General features: G+C 38.8%; 1 protein-coding gene across 1 annotated transcript in view; it reads left to right on the forward strand.

Moving 5' to 3' along the window:
- Window positions 1–452: 452 nt before the first annotated feature.
- CPT1B (carnitine palmitoyltransferase 1B) overlaps window positions 453–21,914 on the forward strand; it is a gene marked incomplete at its 3' end in the record, with an annotated part of 634,626 nt that continues 613,164 nt past the window's right edge. The window contains 3 exon segments of the mRNA XM_053716281.1: window positions 453–466; window positions 16,419–16,593; window positions 17,130–17,214. Coding sequence (XP_053572256.1) covers window positions 453–466; window positions 16,419–16,593; window positions 17,130–17,214 — 274 coding nt within the window.

Genomic DNA, 21,914 nt, shown 5'->3' on the forward strand with positions numbered 1-21,914 from the left:
CCCGAGATACACGGAAGAATACAGAAAGCTCTGAGGGAATACTGGGATATAAATGAAAGCTCAGTTAGAAATCCATTAATGATTTGGGCTCCTTATAAAGGAGAAGTCAATCTATAACAAGAACTCAACTAAATTAGTTAACACACTTCAGAAGGAGGTGGAACAATTAGAGCGGGAACACCAGAGTACATTGTCGGACAGAACTTACAGGACACTGGTTGCCAAACGTAGGGAATTGACCAGAATCTTAAATGACGCCTCCATAAGAGTGGCCCTGAGGTTGAAGGCTCACTATTTTGTGTATGCCAACAAACCGGACAGATACCTTGCACATAAATTAAGGGAAAGGAACAAGTTTTTCTCTATACCTAAATTGTTTAAGAGTAATGGGGTTCTGACCTCGAATCCGCAGGAAATCTCGGACAGTTTTGCTCAATATTACAAAAACCTCTATGACGGGAAAAAGGTGGGTACAGGTAACATACCACAACAGACAACTAGATTTTTGGACACGGCAGGACTAAAAGTAATCGAGGACAGTGACCTAAAGAGTCAATGCGAAAATTACGAGTTCAGAGGTTTTAGGAGTGATTAAGGATTTTAAGGCGGGCAAGGCAGCAGGACCTGACGGTCTGACAGGGGAGTACTACAAACTCTTTAAAAAAAAACTTTTGCCCCATCTGGTCGGTTTTTGTAATGGTATTATGGAAGGGTGGGAGTTACCTCGGGAGATGCTGCAAGCAAAGATCATAGTGATACCAAAGAGTGGGAAGAACGCAAAGCATTGCCGGAACTACAGGCCGATTTCCCTGATTAACCATGATATTAAAATATTCGCTAAAATTTTGGCGAACAGATTAAAATTGATCTTGCCCTTGCTGGTCCACCAGGATCAGGTGGGGTTTGTATTAGGTAGGGAGGCCCCGGACAATGTTAGGAGAGTGGTGACCTTGATAGATTACCTAGTGGCGACTGAGAAACCAGCTCTACTCCTGTCGTTAGACGCAGAAAAAGCGTTCGACAGGGTAGACTGGGATTTCATGTTTCAGGTTCTTGCCTCCATGGGCTTTAGGGGGGGCCTTTGTTCAGGCGCTCCAGGGCATTTATTCTAGACCGACGGCAGTAGTGGGGGCGGCGGGTTACTTGTCGAGACAGATTGACGTTTTGAATGGTACCAGACAGGGGTGCCCGCCGTCGCCGCTGCTGTTTGCAATTTGCATAGAGCCTTTAGCTTCATACATAAGGAACTCGACGGACATCTCAGGGGTTAAGGTGGCTTCCTCCGAACATAAATTAATGTTGTTTGCTGATGACGTTCTGTTAACGATCACTAAGCCTTTGATCTCCTTGCCTAACCTCTTTAGAGTTTTGGAGGAGTTTTCAAATATCTCAGGTTACAGGATTAATTGAGACAAATGCGAGGCATTGCCGATTTGTCTCCCCCCTCATACTAAAAAGACAGTGGAATTGAATTTTGAGCTTTCCTGGGCGAGGACAAGTGTTACGTATTTAGGGGTTAAGCTAAGTGATAAGATTTCAGATCTTTATAAGTTAAATTACATCCCCACCTTTAAAACTATTAAGAAAGACCTGGGAAGGTGGAAAAGCGGTAACTTTTCGTGGTATGGGAGACTTATGTCTATTAAGATGAATGTCCTACTGAGACTATTGTACCTATTCAGAGCCTTACCAATCAGAGTACCGATCCCGGAATTGGGGGTCCTGCAGGGTGACCTAATAAGATTTCTAAGAGGAGATAAGAAAGCGAGAATAGCCGCGCAGCTACTGAAACAACATAGGCAGGTGGGGGGAGTAGGGGCCCCAAACTTGGTAGAATATTATCAGGCCTCAAGATTAGCTCAAGCGGTTATTCTGGGTAAATCTCACAGCGACTTAGTTTGGCCGAGGCTGGAGGCGGAGTTGTTGGGTTGTAAAAGTTCAGCAGATATCTTGTGGGATCCGGAGATACATAATAAGGTGAAGGGGTACACATCACCAGTCACGATGGAATCAGTGAGCTTGTGGAATAAGATTACGAGGGAACATAAGTTGTGCAGGTCGGAGTCTTTACTAATGCCAGTTAAGTTTTTATTGCCCAAGGAATCGAGACAGTTAATGAGTAAATGGGAAAACAAGGGGTTATATAGGGTGGCGGATTTTCTGCACACCTCAAGTATAATTACGTTTACTCAGGTCGAAGAGAAAATCGTTCCAGAACAGTTACACTGGTTTTTGTATCTGCAGATTTCCTCTGTAATCACTAGATATACAAAATCCAGACAGGCACAACCACTAACAGAATTAGAAAGAATGATAACGACCCCCTCTAGGGGGAAACGATTGATCTCTCGAATTTACTTGATAATTCAAGAGGCTAAATATAACTCCAAATCTCCCCTAGTTGAGAGATGGGAAAGGGATATACTGGAGGTACGAGAGAAAGGGGAGTGGGATGACTTGATGTTAAACACTTGTAAGGGACTGATTAGTACGGACATGAGGGAGAACTGCATTAAGGTTACTTTCAGATGGTATCTGACACCCGAAATGACAGCACACTTCACAACATCACATCGAGGAAACTGCTACAGAGGTTGTCGAGATAGAGGGACATATAAACATATGTGGTGGGAATGCCCAGGGGTCCAGTCACTTTGGGAGAAACTATCGGATTTGATAGGGTCTTTATTAGATGAGAATGTTACCCTGACAATGCCACAGGCTTTATTACATGAAAGGGTGAGGCCATTTAACTCAGCAATTAATAAGTTTATTACAATTCTCTGCACATGCCTGAGAATCTGTGTGGCCAGACATTGGAAGGCAGGGACACCAGCATGGCAGGAGGTAGTGGATAAAATCTCAGATACATACACTATGTCCGAATTAGCAGCCTGGTTGCAGGGACACCCTGAGCAGTTCCAGAAAGTTTGGTACTATTGGATACTGAGAAAAGAGACAAGCTAGTCAATTGGTGGTCGCACAGCTTGACGCAAAATAAAATAGCTTGATGTTTATATATTCACCTTAGGGGAATCTACTGAGTATGTTAGACACAATTTATTTAAATAAATACTCACCTCACAGTTAGATTTGATGGCACCACCTGTAGGGAGGGGGAGGGGTAGAGGGGTTGGCGGGGTGGGGGGGAGGTTTGAGGCAGTATGCCGCAAAGTTAAAGTACAGGTTCAGAGGGTCACTTTGTGAGACCATTGAGAGCTAAAGTTGAGTGTATCTCAGCATTGATATTTTAACAAGGTCTACCTTTGATTTGTGATAGAATACCTCGGCTGTACAAGTTGTTATATTGTTTAAACTATTGTTACCGAAACTGTAAATTTAATAAAAATTATTTCAACTAAAAGGGCCTTTTTGCGGGGCATTGCCCCTAAGTAATCAGCTCTTTTACCTGTAAAAAAAAAATACAATACCCCCCCCAACATTAAAACCCACCACCCACACACCCAACCCTACTCTAAAACCCACCCAATACCCCCTTAATAAAACCTAACACTAACCCCTTGAAGATCACCCTACCGTGAGACGTCTTCACCCAACCGGGCACAAGTGGACCTCCAGAGGGGCCGAAGTCTTTATCCGATCCAGGCAGAAGAGGACCTCCAGACGGGCAGAAGTCTTCATCCAGACGGCATCTTCTATCTTCATCTATCTGGAGCGGAGCGGGTCCATCTTCAATCCAGCCGACGCGGAGCTTCCTCTTCAAATGAAGTCCAACTGAAGAATGAAGGTTCCTTTAAATGACGTCATCCTAGATGGCGTCCCTTTAATTCCGATTGGCTGATAGAATTATATCAGCCAATCGGAATTAAGGTAGGAAAAATCCTATTGGCTGATCCAATTGAAGTTCAATCCTATTGGCTGATCCAATGAGCCAATAGAATTGAGCTCGCATTCTATTGGATGTTCCAATCAGCCAATAGAATGCAAGCTCAATTCTATTGGCTGATTGGCTCAGCCAATAGGATTTTTCCTACCTTAATTCCGACCACTTGTGCCCGGCTGGGTGAAGATTTCTCAAGGTAGGGTGATCTTCAAGGGGTTAGTGTTAGGTTTTATTAAGGGGGGACTGGGTGGGTTTTAGAGTAGGGTTGGGTGTGTGGTTGGTGGGTTTTAATGTTGGGGGGTATTGTATTTCTTTTTACAGGTTAAAGAGCTGATTACTTTGGGGCAATGCCCCGCAAAAGGCCCTTTTAAGGGCTATTTGTAATTTAGTATAGGGTAGGGAATTTTATTATTTTGGAGGTATTTTTTATTTTATTAGGGGGATTAGAGTAGGTGTAATTAGTTTAAAAAAATTGTAACTATTTTTTTATTTTCTGTAATTTAGTGTTTGTTGTTTTTCGTACTTTATTTATTTAATTGTAATTACTTGTAGTTAGTTTAGGGAATTAATTTAATTATAGTGTAGTGTTAGGTGTAATTGTAACTTAGGTTAGGATTTATTTTACAGGTAAATTTGTATTTATTTTAGCTAGGTAGTTAGTAAATAGTTAATAACTAATTAATAACTATTGTACCTAGTTAAAATAAATACAAACTTGCCTGTAAAATAAAAATAAACCCTAAGATAGCTACATTGTAAATATTAGTTATATTGTAGCTAGCTTAGGGTTTAATTTATAGGTAAGTATTTAGTTTTAAATAGGAATAATTTAATTAATTGTAGTAATTTTATTTATATTTATTTAAATTATATTTAAGTTAGGGGGTGTTAGGGTTAGGGTTAGACTTAGGTTTAGGGGTTAATACCTTTAATATAGTTGCGACTTTGGGGGCGGAAGATTAGGGGTTAATAAATGTAGGTAGGTGTCAGCGATGTTAGGGACGGCAGATTAGGGGTTAATAATATTTAACTAATGTTTGCGAGGCGGGAGTGCGGCGGTTTAGGGGTTAATATATTTATTACAGTGGTGGCGATGTCCGGTCAGCAGATTAGAGGTTTAAAACTTTATTTAAGTGTTTGTGATGTGGGGGGCCTCGGTTTAGGGGTTAATAGGTAGTTTATGGGTGTTAGTGTACTTTGTAGCACTTTAGTTAAGAGCTTTATGTTACAGCGTTAACCCATAAAACTCTTAACGACTGACTTTTAAATGCGGTATGAGTCTTGACAGGAGAGGCTGTACCGCTCACTTTTTCCAAGACTTGTAATACCGGCGTTAGGAAAATCCCATTAAAAAGATAGAATACGCAATTGACGTAAGGGGATTTGCGGTAAGCTCGAGTCACGGAAGAAAAGTGAGCAGTACACCTGTACCTGCCAGACTCGTAATTCTAGCGGGCGTTAAAAAGCAGCATTGGGACCTCTCAACGCTGCTTTTTAAGGCTAACGCAAGACTCATAATCTAGGTGTAAGGTTGGAAGAGAAAACTGAAAACAGTTGATAGTAAAATAATTGAAGGCGATAAGCAAATTGCAGTCTCATTGATTACTTCTGTTCTGTTTTCACAAAAGATTGTGAAGATTTAAGGGCCCATTTATCAAGGTCCGTATGGAGCTTAATGCCCCTTGTTTCCGGCGAGCCTTCAGGTCTAAAGACCGCTTCTCCATAACTTGTCCACCTGCTCTGAGGCCGCGGACAGAAATCAACCCAATTGAATGCGGTCAGGTTGATTGACACCCCCTGCTAGGAGCCAGGGGGCGGCATTGCACCAGCAGTTCAGAACTTCTGGTGCAATGATAAATACCGACAGCGTATACAGTTGGCATTTATCGATGTGCTGCGGACATGATACACTACATCTTAGCTAACTGTGTGAATACGTATAAGGCTCATAAAAGCTATTATCATAGATGGGAAACGAGTAACCGATGCTGAGGCAATCAAAACAGGTTTCCACAAATTTTAAAAAAAATGATATGCTGCCCCGCAGATTGATGTGCAAAACAAAGAGATGTTCTGGGAAAAAATCTTGCTTCCAAAATTGCCTTCACACAAGGCTGACAAATTAAATCATCATTAGTGCAGAAGTTTTACAGGCTATTGGTAAACTCAGAGTGGATAAAGCTGCTGGCCCAGATTTGTTACCGAGATGAGATAAACTCACCTCTTGTGAATCTATTTAATGACTATTTATCTAATGGTAAAGTCCCTTCAATTTATTTTGCAGCATCCAAAATTATCTTAATTCCAAAAAAGGGCAAAGACCCAGAAGTGATAGACTCATACCGCCCAATATCATTACTAAACTCAGACTACAAAATATTTCTATTCTGACACACAGACTCAAATTAATTCTCGGATCTCTGATCCATGAGGACCAGGTTGGCTTGATGCTACACAGGAACTCTGCCGCCAGTATCCGGAAAATCTTTCTGCTTCTAGATTTCTTTCGGTCTGATAAATCCAGATGTCAAGTTGATCCTGCTATTCTATCAGTCGATGCCCAAAAGGTGTTTGACTCTATCACCTGGGACCACCTATTTTACACTATGAAGCAGTTTGGTTTTAGAGGGCACTTTCTTAATTGTATCCGGTATATATATGCTAACGCTCCTCATCATTATTAATGAATGGCTCTCCTACAAAGCCCTTCCGTATCATGACTGGCACACGGCGAGGCTGCCCAATTTCACCTCTTCTTTTTAACCTTGCAATTGAACCGCTGGCGACAATGTTGAAATTACACTTAAAAGGAATTCTGTTAGGAGACAAGCATCTCAAACTACTTCTATATGCGGATGACTTATTACTTTTTTTTAATAACCCACAATCCGAGATACCTATCATTCTAGAAAAAATTGATCAATTTGGATCATTCTCGGGATATAAATTTAAGATTTCTAGTCAGACTTACTATGGTTGAGATCACCGCCACAATTCAGGTTATGTCCCTCCTTTTAAAGTTGCAGAACATTATATAACTTATCTCGGTATAAAAATTAGCATAAACTCACTGGATTGGTACACTCTGAATCTATCCTCCGCCTTTTTAATAAAATAAAAGTACTGCCAGGGGCAGTAAACTGGAATGTATATAAATAATATCTGCCAAAAGGGCACCTACCATTTGTGTATTTGTATATTTCTGCATGGTTTTAAATATAGAATTTCTTACAGCATTGTCAAATAATCATAAATTACACTGCTGCTAAAAAATGTGTTTTTATGAACCCCTGGCCCCACCATACAACTACTACCACATTGAAGTTACAATCCGAAATTGCAAAAAGAAATAAAAAACATTTGCTAAGTAAGTCCTACCTCCTCTGCACATTAAAATGATCTGCCGTCTGACTTAGGCACACACTGTACCAACAAAGTGCCAAGTCTGTCTCACACTGTGTATAGTCGTTTAGTGCACACTCAGAAATCCTCTCAAATGCAAATACTTTACTCTTGTAATAACATTTCCCATGCTCAATTAGCACTCTGCTGTAGTACCCACTGGTGGCTGCCAGCCTCAGGGGCCCCCCCTGGCCCATTGGGCCCCCTGACAGGAGTCACCCCAGTCACCCCCTGATGGCAGCCTGGTTCTAGCAGAAGCTGGCGAAGTCAATCTTTCGGCTATCTGTTCAAACCTGGTCTAAAGATATTCAAACAGTGGATATGTATAAAGTAAAACATAGTATACCTAGCGGTGGAGCATGCTACTTTATCTGCTTCATGGCGTGAATCGCACTTTAGAATCTTAAACCGTGTATATATATATATCTCCTGCTAGTTTAAATAGATGGTTCCGTAACTTTTCAAATCTATGCCACGTTGTAGTTTTTTTGAAGCCGACCTGGTTCACCATGTTCTGGAGTTGTCCGAAATACAAGCAATTCTGGTTGAACAAGATGCTTATTCCCCAAATAGTACTTCAACTACTGCATATTATTTTCTTACTAGATTCAAGAGAATATATCTGTAATGCCGATTTTATCAACACAGTATTTTGGGAGGTAGGTACCTTATTCTGAAAACTGGAAAGCTAAACGAGAACCCAACGATTAATAACTTATCTTATTTACTACATTCACAATATAATAGAACAGCTTGACAGTGCTAATAATGGAATTAACCAGCAACATAGATTTGCCTGTAAATGGCTAGATTTTATCAAAATATACAGAAACAATATACAAACTCAGCCTTTTTTTTTTTTAAAAAGGGAAGGGACAAACCTAGGAAGAGGAGATGAGCGAGGAGGACCCCCCCTTCCCCCACCCCTTTCCCTCCCTCCAACCCGATTTACTTTTTTTCGTTGTTTTTCTTTTCTTTTTATATATATTATACTAATAATTTTGCTCTTCAAGAGAATAAGTTTACTATTAAACTCACTGACTTTACTGTCAAATATACCAGGCATGAGCAGGAGACAATATATGAACTTGCATATAAAGTCTATCTGTCTTGACTGCATATTTAAAGATGGTACTAGATTGGTACAAAATGCTATATATTATGGGAGTCTGTTTTGTTTTTTATTTTTTATTTTTTTGCTTGAATCAGCTTAAAGGGCCACTAAACCCAAAATCTTTCTTTCATGATTCAGATAGAGAATAGAAATTTAAACAACATTGCAATTTTACTTCCATTATTTATTTTGCTTCATTTTTTAAATATCATTAGTTGAAGAAAAAGCAATTGCACATGGTGAGCCAATCACACGATGCTTCTATGTGCAGCAACCAATCAGCAGCTAGTGAGCATATCTAGATATGCTTTTCATCAAAGAATATCAAGAGAATAAAACAAATTAGATAATATAAGTAAATTAGAAAGATGTTTAAAATTGCATTCTCTTTCTAAATCATAAAATAAAAAATGTAGGTGGCATGTCCCTTTAATTACAACGAAGAGAAGTTTATACACTGTTACTCTCGTACTATTTGTATTTTGATAAATGGAGGTTAATTTTCGAAATATTTCAAACTATCCTGTGATGTAACAGAATGATTGTGTTTAACTTACACAAGATAACTGATATGATTTTTTGTTTGTTCTTTCCTATGTATTAACAAACTATTTGAAGTATTGTTTTTCTGTTACTATATATTCAACCTCAATAAAAAAAAAAAAAAAGACAAACAATTTAGAGGACCAAAATCAGCATGGTTTTACGTCAGGGAGATCAAGTCAGACTAATCTAATTGATTTCTTTGATTATGTAACAAAAGTATTAGACAAGGGTGGAGCAGTTGATGTAGCATATCTAGATTTCAGCAAAGCATTTGACACCGTCCCACACAATAATACTTATTCACAAACTGTATCTCCTTGGTCTAGACTCAAACATTTTGAACTGGGTTTAATGCTGACTTAAGGACAGAAATAAAGTGTCTTAGTAAATGGAGTACATTTAGCAGAGGGGGCTGTTTCTAGTGGTGTTCCTCAGGGGTCAGTTCTGGGGCCTGTTTTGTTTAACATATTTATCTGCGATATCAGCAAAGGGCTACAGGGGAAAGTATGTCTGTTTGCAGATGATACAAAAATGTGTAACAGAGTGGATGTTCCAGGGGGGTAGACAAAATGAGAAGTGATTATACAACAATTGGAGGATTGGACAAATGACTGGGATCTAAAGTTTAACACAGCAAAGTGTAAAATAATGCATTAGGTAATAAAAATCCAAATGTTTAATTACAGACATCAATGACACTTTACAGACTGTTACAGATGAGGACAGGACTTAGGAATTATTATTTCAGAATTCAGATGATTTAAAACTTAGTAAGCAATGTAGTAATGCAGTGAGTACGGCTAGCAGAATGCTTGGATGTATTGGTAGAGGTATTTGCAGCAGAAATACAGGTATACCCCACTCATACAGCGGGTTAGGGGACCGGAGCCCCGCTGTAAAGTGAAACCGCCTTAAAGTGAAACAAGGCAGTTTTAGCTTTCTTTTCAGTGTTTTAAATCTTGAAACATGTTTGAACTAACTTATATTATGGGTGCAATAGTGCTACGTTTAGTTTAACACTAGCACAGCAAGTATTCAATTAGTATTTAATAAATACTGTACCTGTAAAATAGTGACAATTACTGTAGTAAAATTTGCCAGACTATAACACTGAGACACAGATTACACTGTAATGCTATAAACAGAGTGATCTAAGCATAACAAAATGGTGCCAGTCACTTTTCTAGCAATCTCATGATGATTACAGCACTGTTTCAAAATCCTTGGAGGTTGAACTTCAGCTCCACAAAGCGCTGTATTAGCGAATCGCTGTAAAGTGAAGCGCTGTAAAGTGAGGTATACCTGTAGTAAGGTTCTTATGCCACTTTATAGATCATTACAGGGAGTGCAGAATTATTAGGCAAATTAGTATTTTGACCACATCATCCTCTTTATGCATGTTGTCTTACTCCAAGCTGTATAGGCTCGAAAGCCTACTACCAATTAAGCATATTAGGTGATGTGCATCTCTGTAATGAGAAGGGGTGTGGTCTAATAACATCAACACCCTATATCAGGTGTGCATAATTATTAGACAACTTCCTTTCCTTTGGCAAAATGGGTCAAAAGAAGGACTTGACAGGCTCAGAAAAAGTAAAAAATAGTGAGATATCTTGCAGAGGGATGCAGCACCTCTTAAAATTGCAAAGCTTCTGAAGCGTGATAATCGACACAATCAAGTGTTTCATTCAAAATAGTCTAACAGGGTCGCAAGAAGCGTGTGGAAAAACCAGGCGCAAAATAACTGCCCATGAACTGAGAAAAGTCAAGCGTGCAGCTGCCAAGATGCCACTTGCAACCAGTTTGGCCATATTTCAGAGCTTGCAACATCACTGGAGTGCCCAAAAGCACAAGGTGTGCAATACTCAGAGACAATGGCCAAGGTAAGAAAGCTGAAAGACGACCACCACTGAACAAGACACACAAGGCTGAAACGTCAAGACTGGGCCAAGAAATATCTCAAGACTGATTTTTCTAAGGTTTTATGGACTGATGAAATGAGAGTGAGTGCTTGATTGGGCCAGATGGAGGGCCCGTGGCTGGATTGGTAAAGGGCAGAGAGCTCCAGTCCGACTCAGACGCCAGCAAGGTGGACGGTGGAGTACTGGTTTGGGCTGGTAATCATCAAAGATGAGCTTGTGGGGCCTTTTCGGGTTGAGGATGGAGTCAGAGCTCAACTCCCAGTCCTACTGCCAGTTTCTGGAAGACACCTTCTTCAAGCAGTGGTACAGGAAGAAGTCTGCATCCTTCAAGAAAAACATGATTTTCATGAAGGACAATGCTCCATCACACGCGTCCAAGTACTCCACAGCGTGGCTGGCAAGAAGGGTATCAAAAGAAGAAAATCTAATGACATGGCCCTCCTTGTTCACCCTGATCTGAAACCCCATTGAGAACCTGTGGTCCAACATCAAATGTGAGATTTACAAGGAGGGAAAACAGTACACCTCTCTGAACAGTGTCTGGGAGGCTTGTGGTTGCTGCTGCACAGCAATGTTGATGGTGAACAGATCAAAACACTGACAGAATCCATGGATGGCAGGCTTTTGAGTGTCCTTGCAAAGAAAGGTTGCTATATTGGTCACTGATTTGTTTTTGTTTTGTTTTTGAATGTCAGAAATGTATATTTGTGAATGTTGAGATGTTATATTGGTTTCACTGGTAAAATAAATAATTGAATTGGGTATATATTTGTTTTTTGTTAAGTTGCCTAATAATTATGCCACAGTAATAGTCACCTGCACACACAGATATCCCCCTAAAATAGCTATAACTAAAAACAAACTAAAAACTACTTCCAAAAATTCAGCTTTGATATTAATGAGTTTTTTGGGTTCATTGAGAACATGGTTGTTGTGTCAATAATAAAATTAATCCTCAAAAATACAACTTGCCTAATAATCTGCACTCCTGTAGTAAGGCCTCATTTTGAGTATTGTGTGCAGTTCTGGAGGCCTATCTTCAGAAGGATATTAACCAAACTTGAATCTGTGCAAAGGAGGGCTACCCAAAATGGTAACATGTCTAAAAAATAAAACTTACCAGGATAGGCTCAATGAACCCCTAAATATGTATAGCTTAGAGAGAGAAGGGAAGAGGGAATGATAGCAACTTTCAAGTACGTTAAAGGGCTTAGTAAAAATGAGGCTGTGGGTATTTTACATAAAAAGAACAAGAGGTCATGATCTCAAGCTGAAGGGCAGTAGATTCAGGAGTAATTTGAGGAATCACTTCTTTACAGAAAAGGTGATTGATTAATGGAATAAACTTCACAAGAAGTAGTTATGACAAACACTGTGGGTGACTTTAGAATGCCTGGGGACAAGCATAAGTGTTATGAATGGTTTCCCTGATTTCTAATAGCTCTGTAATCTTCTTTATGGATCGCAAACTGCAGATAAGAAAATAAGTAATGTGAATAGATATAAGTTCCAAGGAAACCGTCAGAGAAAAGTGTTAGTTAAGTTAGTCACTTGAATTGTATTCTTCTCTAAACAAGCTTCTTGATTTAGAGCCTTAGGGCCGATTTAGCTGTAGCATATCATGTCCGCCAGACCATCGCTGAATGCCGACAGTAACGCTGTCAGCATTTAACATTGCACAAGCAGTTTTAATGAACTGCTTGTGCAAATCGCTGCCCCCTGCAGATTTGCTAACAGGGGATGTCAATCAACCCGATCGGGCGGATTGATGTCCGCAGCCTCAGAGGCGACAGACCAGTTAAGGAGCAAGCGGTCCTTAAGACATTGCTTCATAACAAGCTGTTTCTGGTGGGCCTGAAGGTTCGCGCGGAAAAAATCAGGGGCATCAGGGGCCTTTCAGCCATTGATGAATTGGCCCCTTAGAGTCAGTGAAGTAACTTTAGAAGAGAAGTACTTATTCAGCTTATATAGTTAAGATGGTCAGTGAGGAGGATAACTTGCTACAAATGTAACTGCAGACTTGTTGCTTGCCTGTATCGCCTGAGTTCCATGGAGCCGAGTGACATCAGGTCAGGGAGATACCCAAGAGTGAGTCAGCGGGAAAGAAAGATGCGGTGCAGTATCAGTTATAGTTAACACAGCGAGCTTGGCTGGCTGTGATTCAGCACAGGATATGCAACTCGGAAATCACAGATGTTAGGCGAGCTTGGATATGTCTTCAGTAGCGGAATAGGCAGGAACGGCCTTTCGTTGAAGCGAGCAACACAGGTAGGAGGAGTTTGGAGCTGAGGCTATGCAAAGGAAATAGTCTGGTTTAGATACAAGGTGAAAACCTACACAACGTCTCTTGAAAAAAACAGGCACATAGATCGTAGCTGAATAAGGATTCTGTTAGAATATAAGAGAATTGTTAAGCAGCAGGATAAGCTGGTTATCCGCAGGAAAAAGGTGAATCTTGAGCAAGTGAGGGAGAGATGCACAAGATGGATTAGTCACGCATACACAACCCAATTACTAAGACCTGTAGATGAGCGTGTGGTAAGGCTATATAGCCTGGGAGTTAAAGGGGAGTATCCAATCAGCAATTGTAACATGACAATAAGGCTATCCTATGAACTAGATAGAAAATATCGGGGAGATTTGCTGGGCCTATGGCTCTTATCTGGCTGTCAATATCTATGTTTCTATGGTTGTAATCCAGGGAAGAATGTGGTTTGGCGGTCTGTCTGCTGGAAAATGCAGGGCTTTCCTTGGAATAGACGACGCCTAGATGGCAGCATATGTCACTCCAAAATGTATACATATCTTTCTGCATTACTGGTGCCCTCATAGATGTGCAAGTTGCCCATGCCATTGGGCACTGACACTCCCCCATACATGACAAACGCTGGCTTTAGGACATGACGCTGATAACAGCTTGGGTGGTCCAAAACTATTTTGAAATGTTTGACTTGTCGGACCACACAACACAATTTTCACTCTGCTACTCTCAGATGGCTTCTGCTTTGCATAGTAAAGCTTTAACTTGCATCTGTGGACTCTGTGGATTGCAGCGGCGAATGGTGTTGGACTGACTGACAAAGGTTTATCAAAGTTATACCCAAGCCTATATATATATATTGAATAATGTTGTCCATTTGCTTTTCTCAAAGTTACTGAGCAGAACTTATTTAGATGATCATAGTTAAAGGGAATTATACCTTAATGGCTATAGGTAGGCAAGGGTCTATGCTGGGTCAGGATTGATGTTGTGGAGAGAGGAAACGGTTAGGGTTACTGTGCCAGAGGTGGATTCCCTTATATTAGAGATAACAGATTTTGTCTAACTTACATTCCTGAGTGGTTATTATGTCACCCAGAGCCTGTTACCTGCAGAGAGTCAGAATCGTGTACCTCACAAAAATAACTCAATATTAACAAAAAACAGCAAACATTGCACCATTATTAGTAAAAAAAAAACAACCTATTGTAACAGGCCCTTATTGGAATAAATACATTTATTAGAAAAACCCTGAATGAAACGTTTAGCATATTTTAAACATATCACAATTGCCTGAGAAACAACAGTGAGATCTCCCTATGATGGGGGCATTAGAGAACTAGCCAGTTGTAGACTCAGGAGGTTATTAGGTCACATCACCCTGGCTGCTTTTGTAGCACTTTCTGTTGCTTCTCATACTAATCCCATGGGCCCATATTTATCAAGCTCCGTACGGAGCTTGAAGGGCCGTGTTTCTGGCGAGTCTTCAGACTCGCCAGAAACACAAGTTATGAAGCAGCTGTCTAAAGAGCGCTGCTCCATAACCTGTCCGCATGCTCTGAGCAGGCGGACAGACATCGTCGAAAATCAACCCGATCGAGTACCATCGGGTTGATTGACACCCCCTGCTGGCGGCCCATTGGCCCCGAGTCAGCAGGGGGAGGCGTTGCACCAGCAGCTCTTGTGAGCTGCTGGTACAATGTTAAATGCGGAGAGCGTATTGCTCTCCGCATTTAGCGAGGTCTTGCTGACCTGATCCGCACTGTCGGATCAGGTCCGCAACACCTTTGATAAATAGAGGCCATGGTCTCTTCCCTTTTCACTTACTACATTGTACTTTTCTATCACTTACTACATTGTACTTTTCTATCACTTACTACACTGTACTTTTCTATCACTTACTACATTGTACTTTTCTATCACTTACTACATTGTACTTTTCTATCACTTACTACATTGTACTTTTCTATCACTTACTACATTGTACTTTTCTATCACTTACTACATTGTACTTTTCTATCACTTACTACATTGTACTTTTCTATCACTTACTACACTGTACTTTTCTATCACTTACTACATTGTACTTTTCTATCACTTACTACATTGTACTTTTCTATCACTTACTACATTGTACTTTTCTATCACTTACTACATTGTACTTTTCTATCACTTACTACATTGTACTTTTCTATCACTTACTACACTGTACTTTTCTATCACTTACTACATTGTACTTTTCTATCACTTACTACATTGTACTTTTCTATCACTTACTACATTGTACTTTTCTATCACTTACTACATTGTACTTTTTTATCACTTACTACATTGTACTTTTCTATCACTTACTACATTGTACTTTTCTATCACTTACTACATTGTACTTTTCTATCACTTACTACATTGTACTTTGCTATCACTCTACTACATTATACTTTTTCTATCACTTACTACATTGTACTTTTCTATCACTTACTACATTGTACTTTTCTATCACTTACTACATTGTACTTTCTATCACTTACTACATTGTACTTTTCTATCACTTACTACATTGTACTTTTCTATCACTTACTACATTGTACTTTTTTATCACTTACTACATTGTACTTTTCTATCACTTACTACATTGTACTTTTCTATCACTTACTACATTGTACTTTTCTATCACTTACTACATTGTACTTTTCTATCACTTACTACATTGCTACTTTTCTATCAACTTACCTACATTGTACTTTTCTATCACTTACTACATGTACTTTGCTATCACTACTACATTATACTTTTCTATCACTTACTACATTGTACTTTTCTATCACTTACTACATTGTACTTTTCTATCACTTACTACATTGTACTTTTTCTATCACTTACTACATTGTACTTTTCTATCACTTACTACATTGTACTTTTCTATCACTTACTACATTGTACTTTTCTATCACTTACTACATTGTACTTTTCTATCACTTACTACATTGTACTTTTCTATCACTTACTACATTGTACTTTTTATATCACTACTACATTGTACTTTTCTATCACTTACTACATTGTACTTTTCTATCACTTACTACATTGTACTTTTCTATCACTTACTACATTGTACTTTTCTATCACTTACTACATTGTACTTTTCTATCACTTACTACATTGTACTTTTCTATCACTTACTACATTGTACTTTTTTATCACTTACTACATTGTACTTTTCTATCACTTACTACATGTACTTTTCTATCACTTAACTACATTGTACTTTTCTATCACTTACTACACTGTACATTTTCTATCACTTACTACATTGTACTTTTACTATCACAGTCTTCGCCTTGACCACTCACTCACGTTTCCCATTAAACCCAACCTCTCTGACTTCTCCCTTCTGCAGGATTTCCTGTATGTGACACCAACCACCATCCAGGCTGCAAGAGCTGGAAATGCCATCCATGCAATGCTGCTTTACCGTCGGAAACTGGAGAGAGGCCTAATACCCCCGGTATGTATCAGGCTCTCACATACTGATGACTGAACCCAGTGAGAGATGTTAGATGATGTGTTTGCTGAAATGGTGTGAAAATGAGCAAATGCTGATACAGATGCTGCTGTAGATAATGTGATATAATAATGTGACACAGCTGATGATGTGACAATGTGACTATGCTGATGATATGACTATGCTGATGATGTGACTATGATGATATCATAGTGTGACTATGCTGATGTCATAGTGTGTCTATGCTGATGTGACTATGCTGTTGAATGTCATAATGTGACTATGCTGATGTCATGGTGTGACTATGCTGATGTGACTACTATGCTGATGAATGTCATGATGTGACTGCTGATATCATGGTGTGTGACTATGCTGATGTGACAATGCTGATAATGTCATGATGTGACTATGCTGATGATTGTCATGATGTAACTATATTGATGTGACTATGCTAATGATGTCAAGATGATATTAGACTGCTGTTGAGGTTTGTTACTTGTTTATCTCCTTTTATCATTCTGTGCTCTCTTTGTTGGCAGGTCATGGCGCTTGGCATTGTGCCCATGTGTTCTTATCAAATGGAGAGAATGTTCAACACCACAAGGATCCCAGGGCTGGTGACAGGTGACACAGCATCTCACATAACACAATCACACATGGGTGTATGAAAATTCTGACATAAAATGTATCTACAACACCATAACTGCCCCTTGAGTGTAACCTTTTTGGATCAGGCGTGTCCTATGTTTAACTTATAATTCATCTCCAGTCTTCTGCTGGTCATGGGGAAAGCTATTCTTTTCCTTTGTGTTTCCCCCTAATGCAAATGAAAAAGGAGAAAATTCCCCAAAAGTTTGTTTAAAATGTTGTTTGAGTAGCACTTTATAAAATAGGTCCATGTTTTTCTTTTTGCACGCTGATGTGAATTACACGTTTGTGCACTGCATTGTGGGAGAGTTCAGCAGATACAAGGAGAAAAGAAGGCATTAAGATTTGTAGTGAGTGCCGTACACAGTGATCTAGAAAAAATATGACCTGATACCAGCAGTGGACAACACCAACTACCCTCCTATTTACTGATTTGTTAGGGTTTTTTATTAACTGCTCCTAGGATCCAGGTAAACAAAACATTAAATAATATTTTACAGCATTTTCACTGTATTTATCCAGTATTCTTCCCTTAAATTATGGTTCCATCTTTTATACCTAAAAATATCAAAAGGTAGCAAAAGACAAATGATCTACCACATGAGAAAGGGTTTAAATGGCAATAACTCTTTTTTTATGGGCCTGGTGGTGATCCAAAACCTGCCAGCATGGAGAGGTCACACAAAACCATTGAGAGGAAGCATTAAAGTGTAATGTAGGTGTTTCTCCTTTACATTCAAACATGAGTCAAAGCTGCAAGTTAGAGGGTCAAAAATAGGTCTGATGTGCTGGAGCACACAGCCTCCTTTTTATTGAGGTTACATGCAAACAGGACACTCTCAGGGGGAGGCATAAAATCCCCCATCACACATTTGATATTAGATAGAGAGACACTCCCTTTGACAGGCCACAACATTTACTTCAGCAGATAACATTACACACAATAAAACAATACAGTCCACCTTATCAATACTAGTCTGATTAGACAATGGGAAAGTTGATCACTAAACCTAATTAGAGCTAATCCCAGCAGACTTGTATTTAGAATAGGTTTCTTGAAGCTGAACAAAATTTAACTCTTAATGGCACACAATGAAACTGAACCAAGTGGGAGAAAGCCAGGGACAAGTCATTTCACAGGTCTGGGGACATAGTCTTAAAGGGGCATTGTTCACCAAAGTCACAATATGTCCCCAGACGGTTCCCAAAGGGCCACACACACCCAACAAAAGTCAATATACTCTCAGGGGCACAATCTTCCAGGGGCCATAGTCATGAGGAAGGAGGCTGGCAAATAGGCTTCTCCAAAATCCAGGGAAGCAGGGCAACCTTCCATTTAAAGGGCCAGTCACAAATAGCAGTTTGTAACAGTTGTGTCTCAGGAGTCTGGGTAAACTGATTGTGTTCCTGTGTGATTATGTTAACTAGACTGCCCAACAATCAGATTGTCTGAGTAAACATTTTCCCCAGTTAATTAACTTGATATGCTAATCTGTCTTACCTATGAATAGACAATTGTTAGAGGTTTGGTGTATTGTTCATATGTTTGCTTTACTGTTTACCTGTGAATAGACAATTGTTAGAGGTTTGATGTATTGTTCATATGTTTGCTTTACTGTTTTTACCTATGAATAGACAATTGTTAGAGGTTTGGTGTATTGTTCATTGTGACAAAACCAATCTCGCCACTGTACATTGGAGGGCCTGTTATGGAACATTCTTTGGGCTGGAGGTACATGGGCTTAAGGATACCCAGAGACTGCATGGAAATATGGAATTTTATATGCTGGACACCCCATGTACTTTCATAACTCTGTCTTATGTCTATGTCACCCCTTTATCCATAAATACAGGATGTGGTACATGGGTGTGAGTGCCCCTTGTGGGAGCAATTGTGACTCTATAAGCCAAGTGGGCATAAAAGACTTTATAGCTAATAAGAACTGTTCCTATATTCTGTAATAAGATGTATTCTATGTATGTTTAAGATCTGATTGTGTCTCAGGAGTCTGTCTAGGTAAACTGATTGGGTTTTGTGTGATTATGTTAACTAGACTGCCCAACATCAGATTGTCTGAGTACTTAATATGTTAATCTGTTTTACCTGTGAATAGACAATTCTTAGAGGTTTGATGCATTGTTCATATGTTTGCTTTACTGTTTAACCAATGCCCTCTGTAACCTGAAGCCAGGGTTATATTCAACCCCCCCATCTGGGGTCAAAACCTGTATAAATACTAGGCATTCAGCCTTTAATAAACATATTCTTTTTTAAACCTGAAATGTGGAGCTTGGTCTCATGTTTGCAGGGAAACTGATCTAGGTTGTGAAGTGCTGATTCTGTATGCAGGACATTGTTCCCTGGTATTAACCCTTGGTATCCTGTTGGTACCGTAACATTCATATGTTTGCTTTACTGTTTACCTGTGAATAGACAATTGTTAGAGGTTTGATGTATTGTTCATATGTTTGCTTACTGTTTTACCTGTGAATAGACCAATTGTTAGAGGTTTGCTGTATTGTTCATATGTTTGCTTTACTGTTTACCTGTGAATAGACAATTGTTAGAGGTTTGCTGTATTGTTCATATGTTGCTTTACTGTTTACCTGTGAATAGACAATTGTTTAGAGGTTTGATGTATTGTTCATATGTTTGCTTTACTGTTTACCTGTGAATAGCACAATTGTTAGAGGTTTGATGTATTGTTCATAGGTTTTGCTTTACTGTTTTACCTGGAAGTAGAGCAATTGTTAGAGGTTTGCTGTATTGTTCATATGTTTGTTTTACTGTTTACCTGTGAATAGACAATTGTTAGAGGTTTGATGTATTGTTCATATGTTTGCTTACTGTTTTTACCTGTGAATAGACAATTGTTAGAGGTTTGATGTATTGTTCATATGTTTGCTTTACTGTTTTTACCTGTGAATAGACCAATTGGCTAGAGGTTTGCTGTATTGTTCATATGTTTGCTTTACTGTTTTACCTGTGAATAGACAATGTTAGGAGGTTTGCTGTATTGCTTCATATGTTTGCTTTACTGTTTTACCTGTGAATAGACAATTGTTAGAGGTCTGATATATTGTTCATATGTTTTGCTTTACTGTTTTACCTGTGAGTAGACAATTGTTAGAGGTTTGCTGTATTGTTCATATGTTTGCTTTACTGTTTTACCTGGTGAATAGACAATTGTTAGCGGTTTGCTGTATTGTTCTATGTTTGCTTTACTGTTTTACCTGTGAGTAGACAATTGTTAGAGGTTTGCTGTATTGTTCATATGTTTGTTTTACTGTTTTACCTGTGAATAGACAATTGTTAGAGGTTTGCTGTATTGTTCATATGTTTGCTTTACTGTTTTACTTGTGAATAGACAATTGTTAGAGGTTTGATGTATTGTTCATGTTTGCTTTACTGTTTTACCTGTGAATAGACAATTGTTAGAGGTTTGCTGTATTGTTCATATGTTTGCTTTACTGTTTTACCTGTGAAAGACAATTGTTAGAGGTTTTATTGTATTGTTCATATGTTTGCTTTACTGTTTACCTGTGAATAGACAATTGTTAGAGGTTTGCTGTATTGTTCATATGTTTGCTTTACTGTTTACCTGTGAATAGACAATTGTTAGAGGTTTGCTGTATTGTTCATATGTTTGCTTTACTGTTTTACCTGTGAATAGACAATTGTTAGAGGTTTGATGTATTGTTCATATGTTTGCTTTACTGTTTACCTATGGATAGACAATTGTTAGAGGTTTGCTGTATTGTTCATATGTTTGCTTTACTGTTTACCTATGGATAGACAATTGTTAGAGGTTTGCTGTATTGTTTCATATGTTCTGCTTTACTGTTTACCTATGGATAGACAATTGTTAAGAGGTTTGATGTATTGCTCATATGTTTGCTTCTACTGTTTTACCTGTGAATAGACAATTGTTAGAGGTTATGCTGTATTGTTTATATGTTTGGCTTTACTGTTTACCTCTGAATAGACCAGTGTTAGAGGTTTGATATATTGTTTATATGTTTTGCTTTACTGTTTACTGTGAATAGACCACGTGTTAGAGGTTTGCTGTATTGTTTATATGTATTGCTTTACTGTTTACCTGTGAATAGACCAATTGTTAGAGGTTTGATGTATTGTTTATATGTTTGCTTTACTGTTTTACCTGTGAAAAGACAATTGTTAGAGGTTTGCTGTATTGTTCATATGTTTGCTTTACTGTATTACCTGTGAATAGACAATTGTTAGAGGTTTGCTGTATTGTTCATATGTTTGCTTTACTGTTTTACCTGTTGAATAGGACAATTGTTAGAGGGTTTGCTGTATTGTTCATATGTTTGCTTTACTGTTTTACCTGTGAATAGACAATTGTTAGAGGTTTGATGTATTGTTCATATGTTTGCTTTACTGTTTTATCTGTGAATAGACAATTGTTAGAGGTTTGCTGTATTGTTCATATGTTTGCTTTACTGTTTTACCTGTGAATAGACAATTGTTAGAGGTTTGCTGTATTGTTCATATGTTTGCTTTACTGTTTTACCTGTGAGTAGACAATTGTTAGAGGTTTGCTGTATTGTTCATATGTTTGCTTACTGTTTTACCTGTGAGTAGACAATTGTTAGAGGTTTGATGTATTGTTCATATGTTTGCTTTACTGTTTTACCTGTGAATAGACCAT

Source organism: Bombina bombina, chromosome 6 (genome assembly GCF_027579735.1).
Source record: "Bombina bombina isolate aBomBom1 chromosome 6, aBomBom1.pri, whole genome shotgun sequence".
Taxonomy (NCBI): domain Eukaryota; kingdom Metazoa; phylum Chordata; class Amphibia; order Anura; family Bombinatoridae; genus Bombina; species Bombina bombina.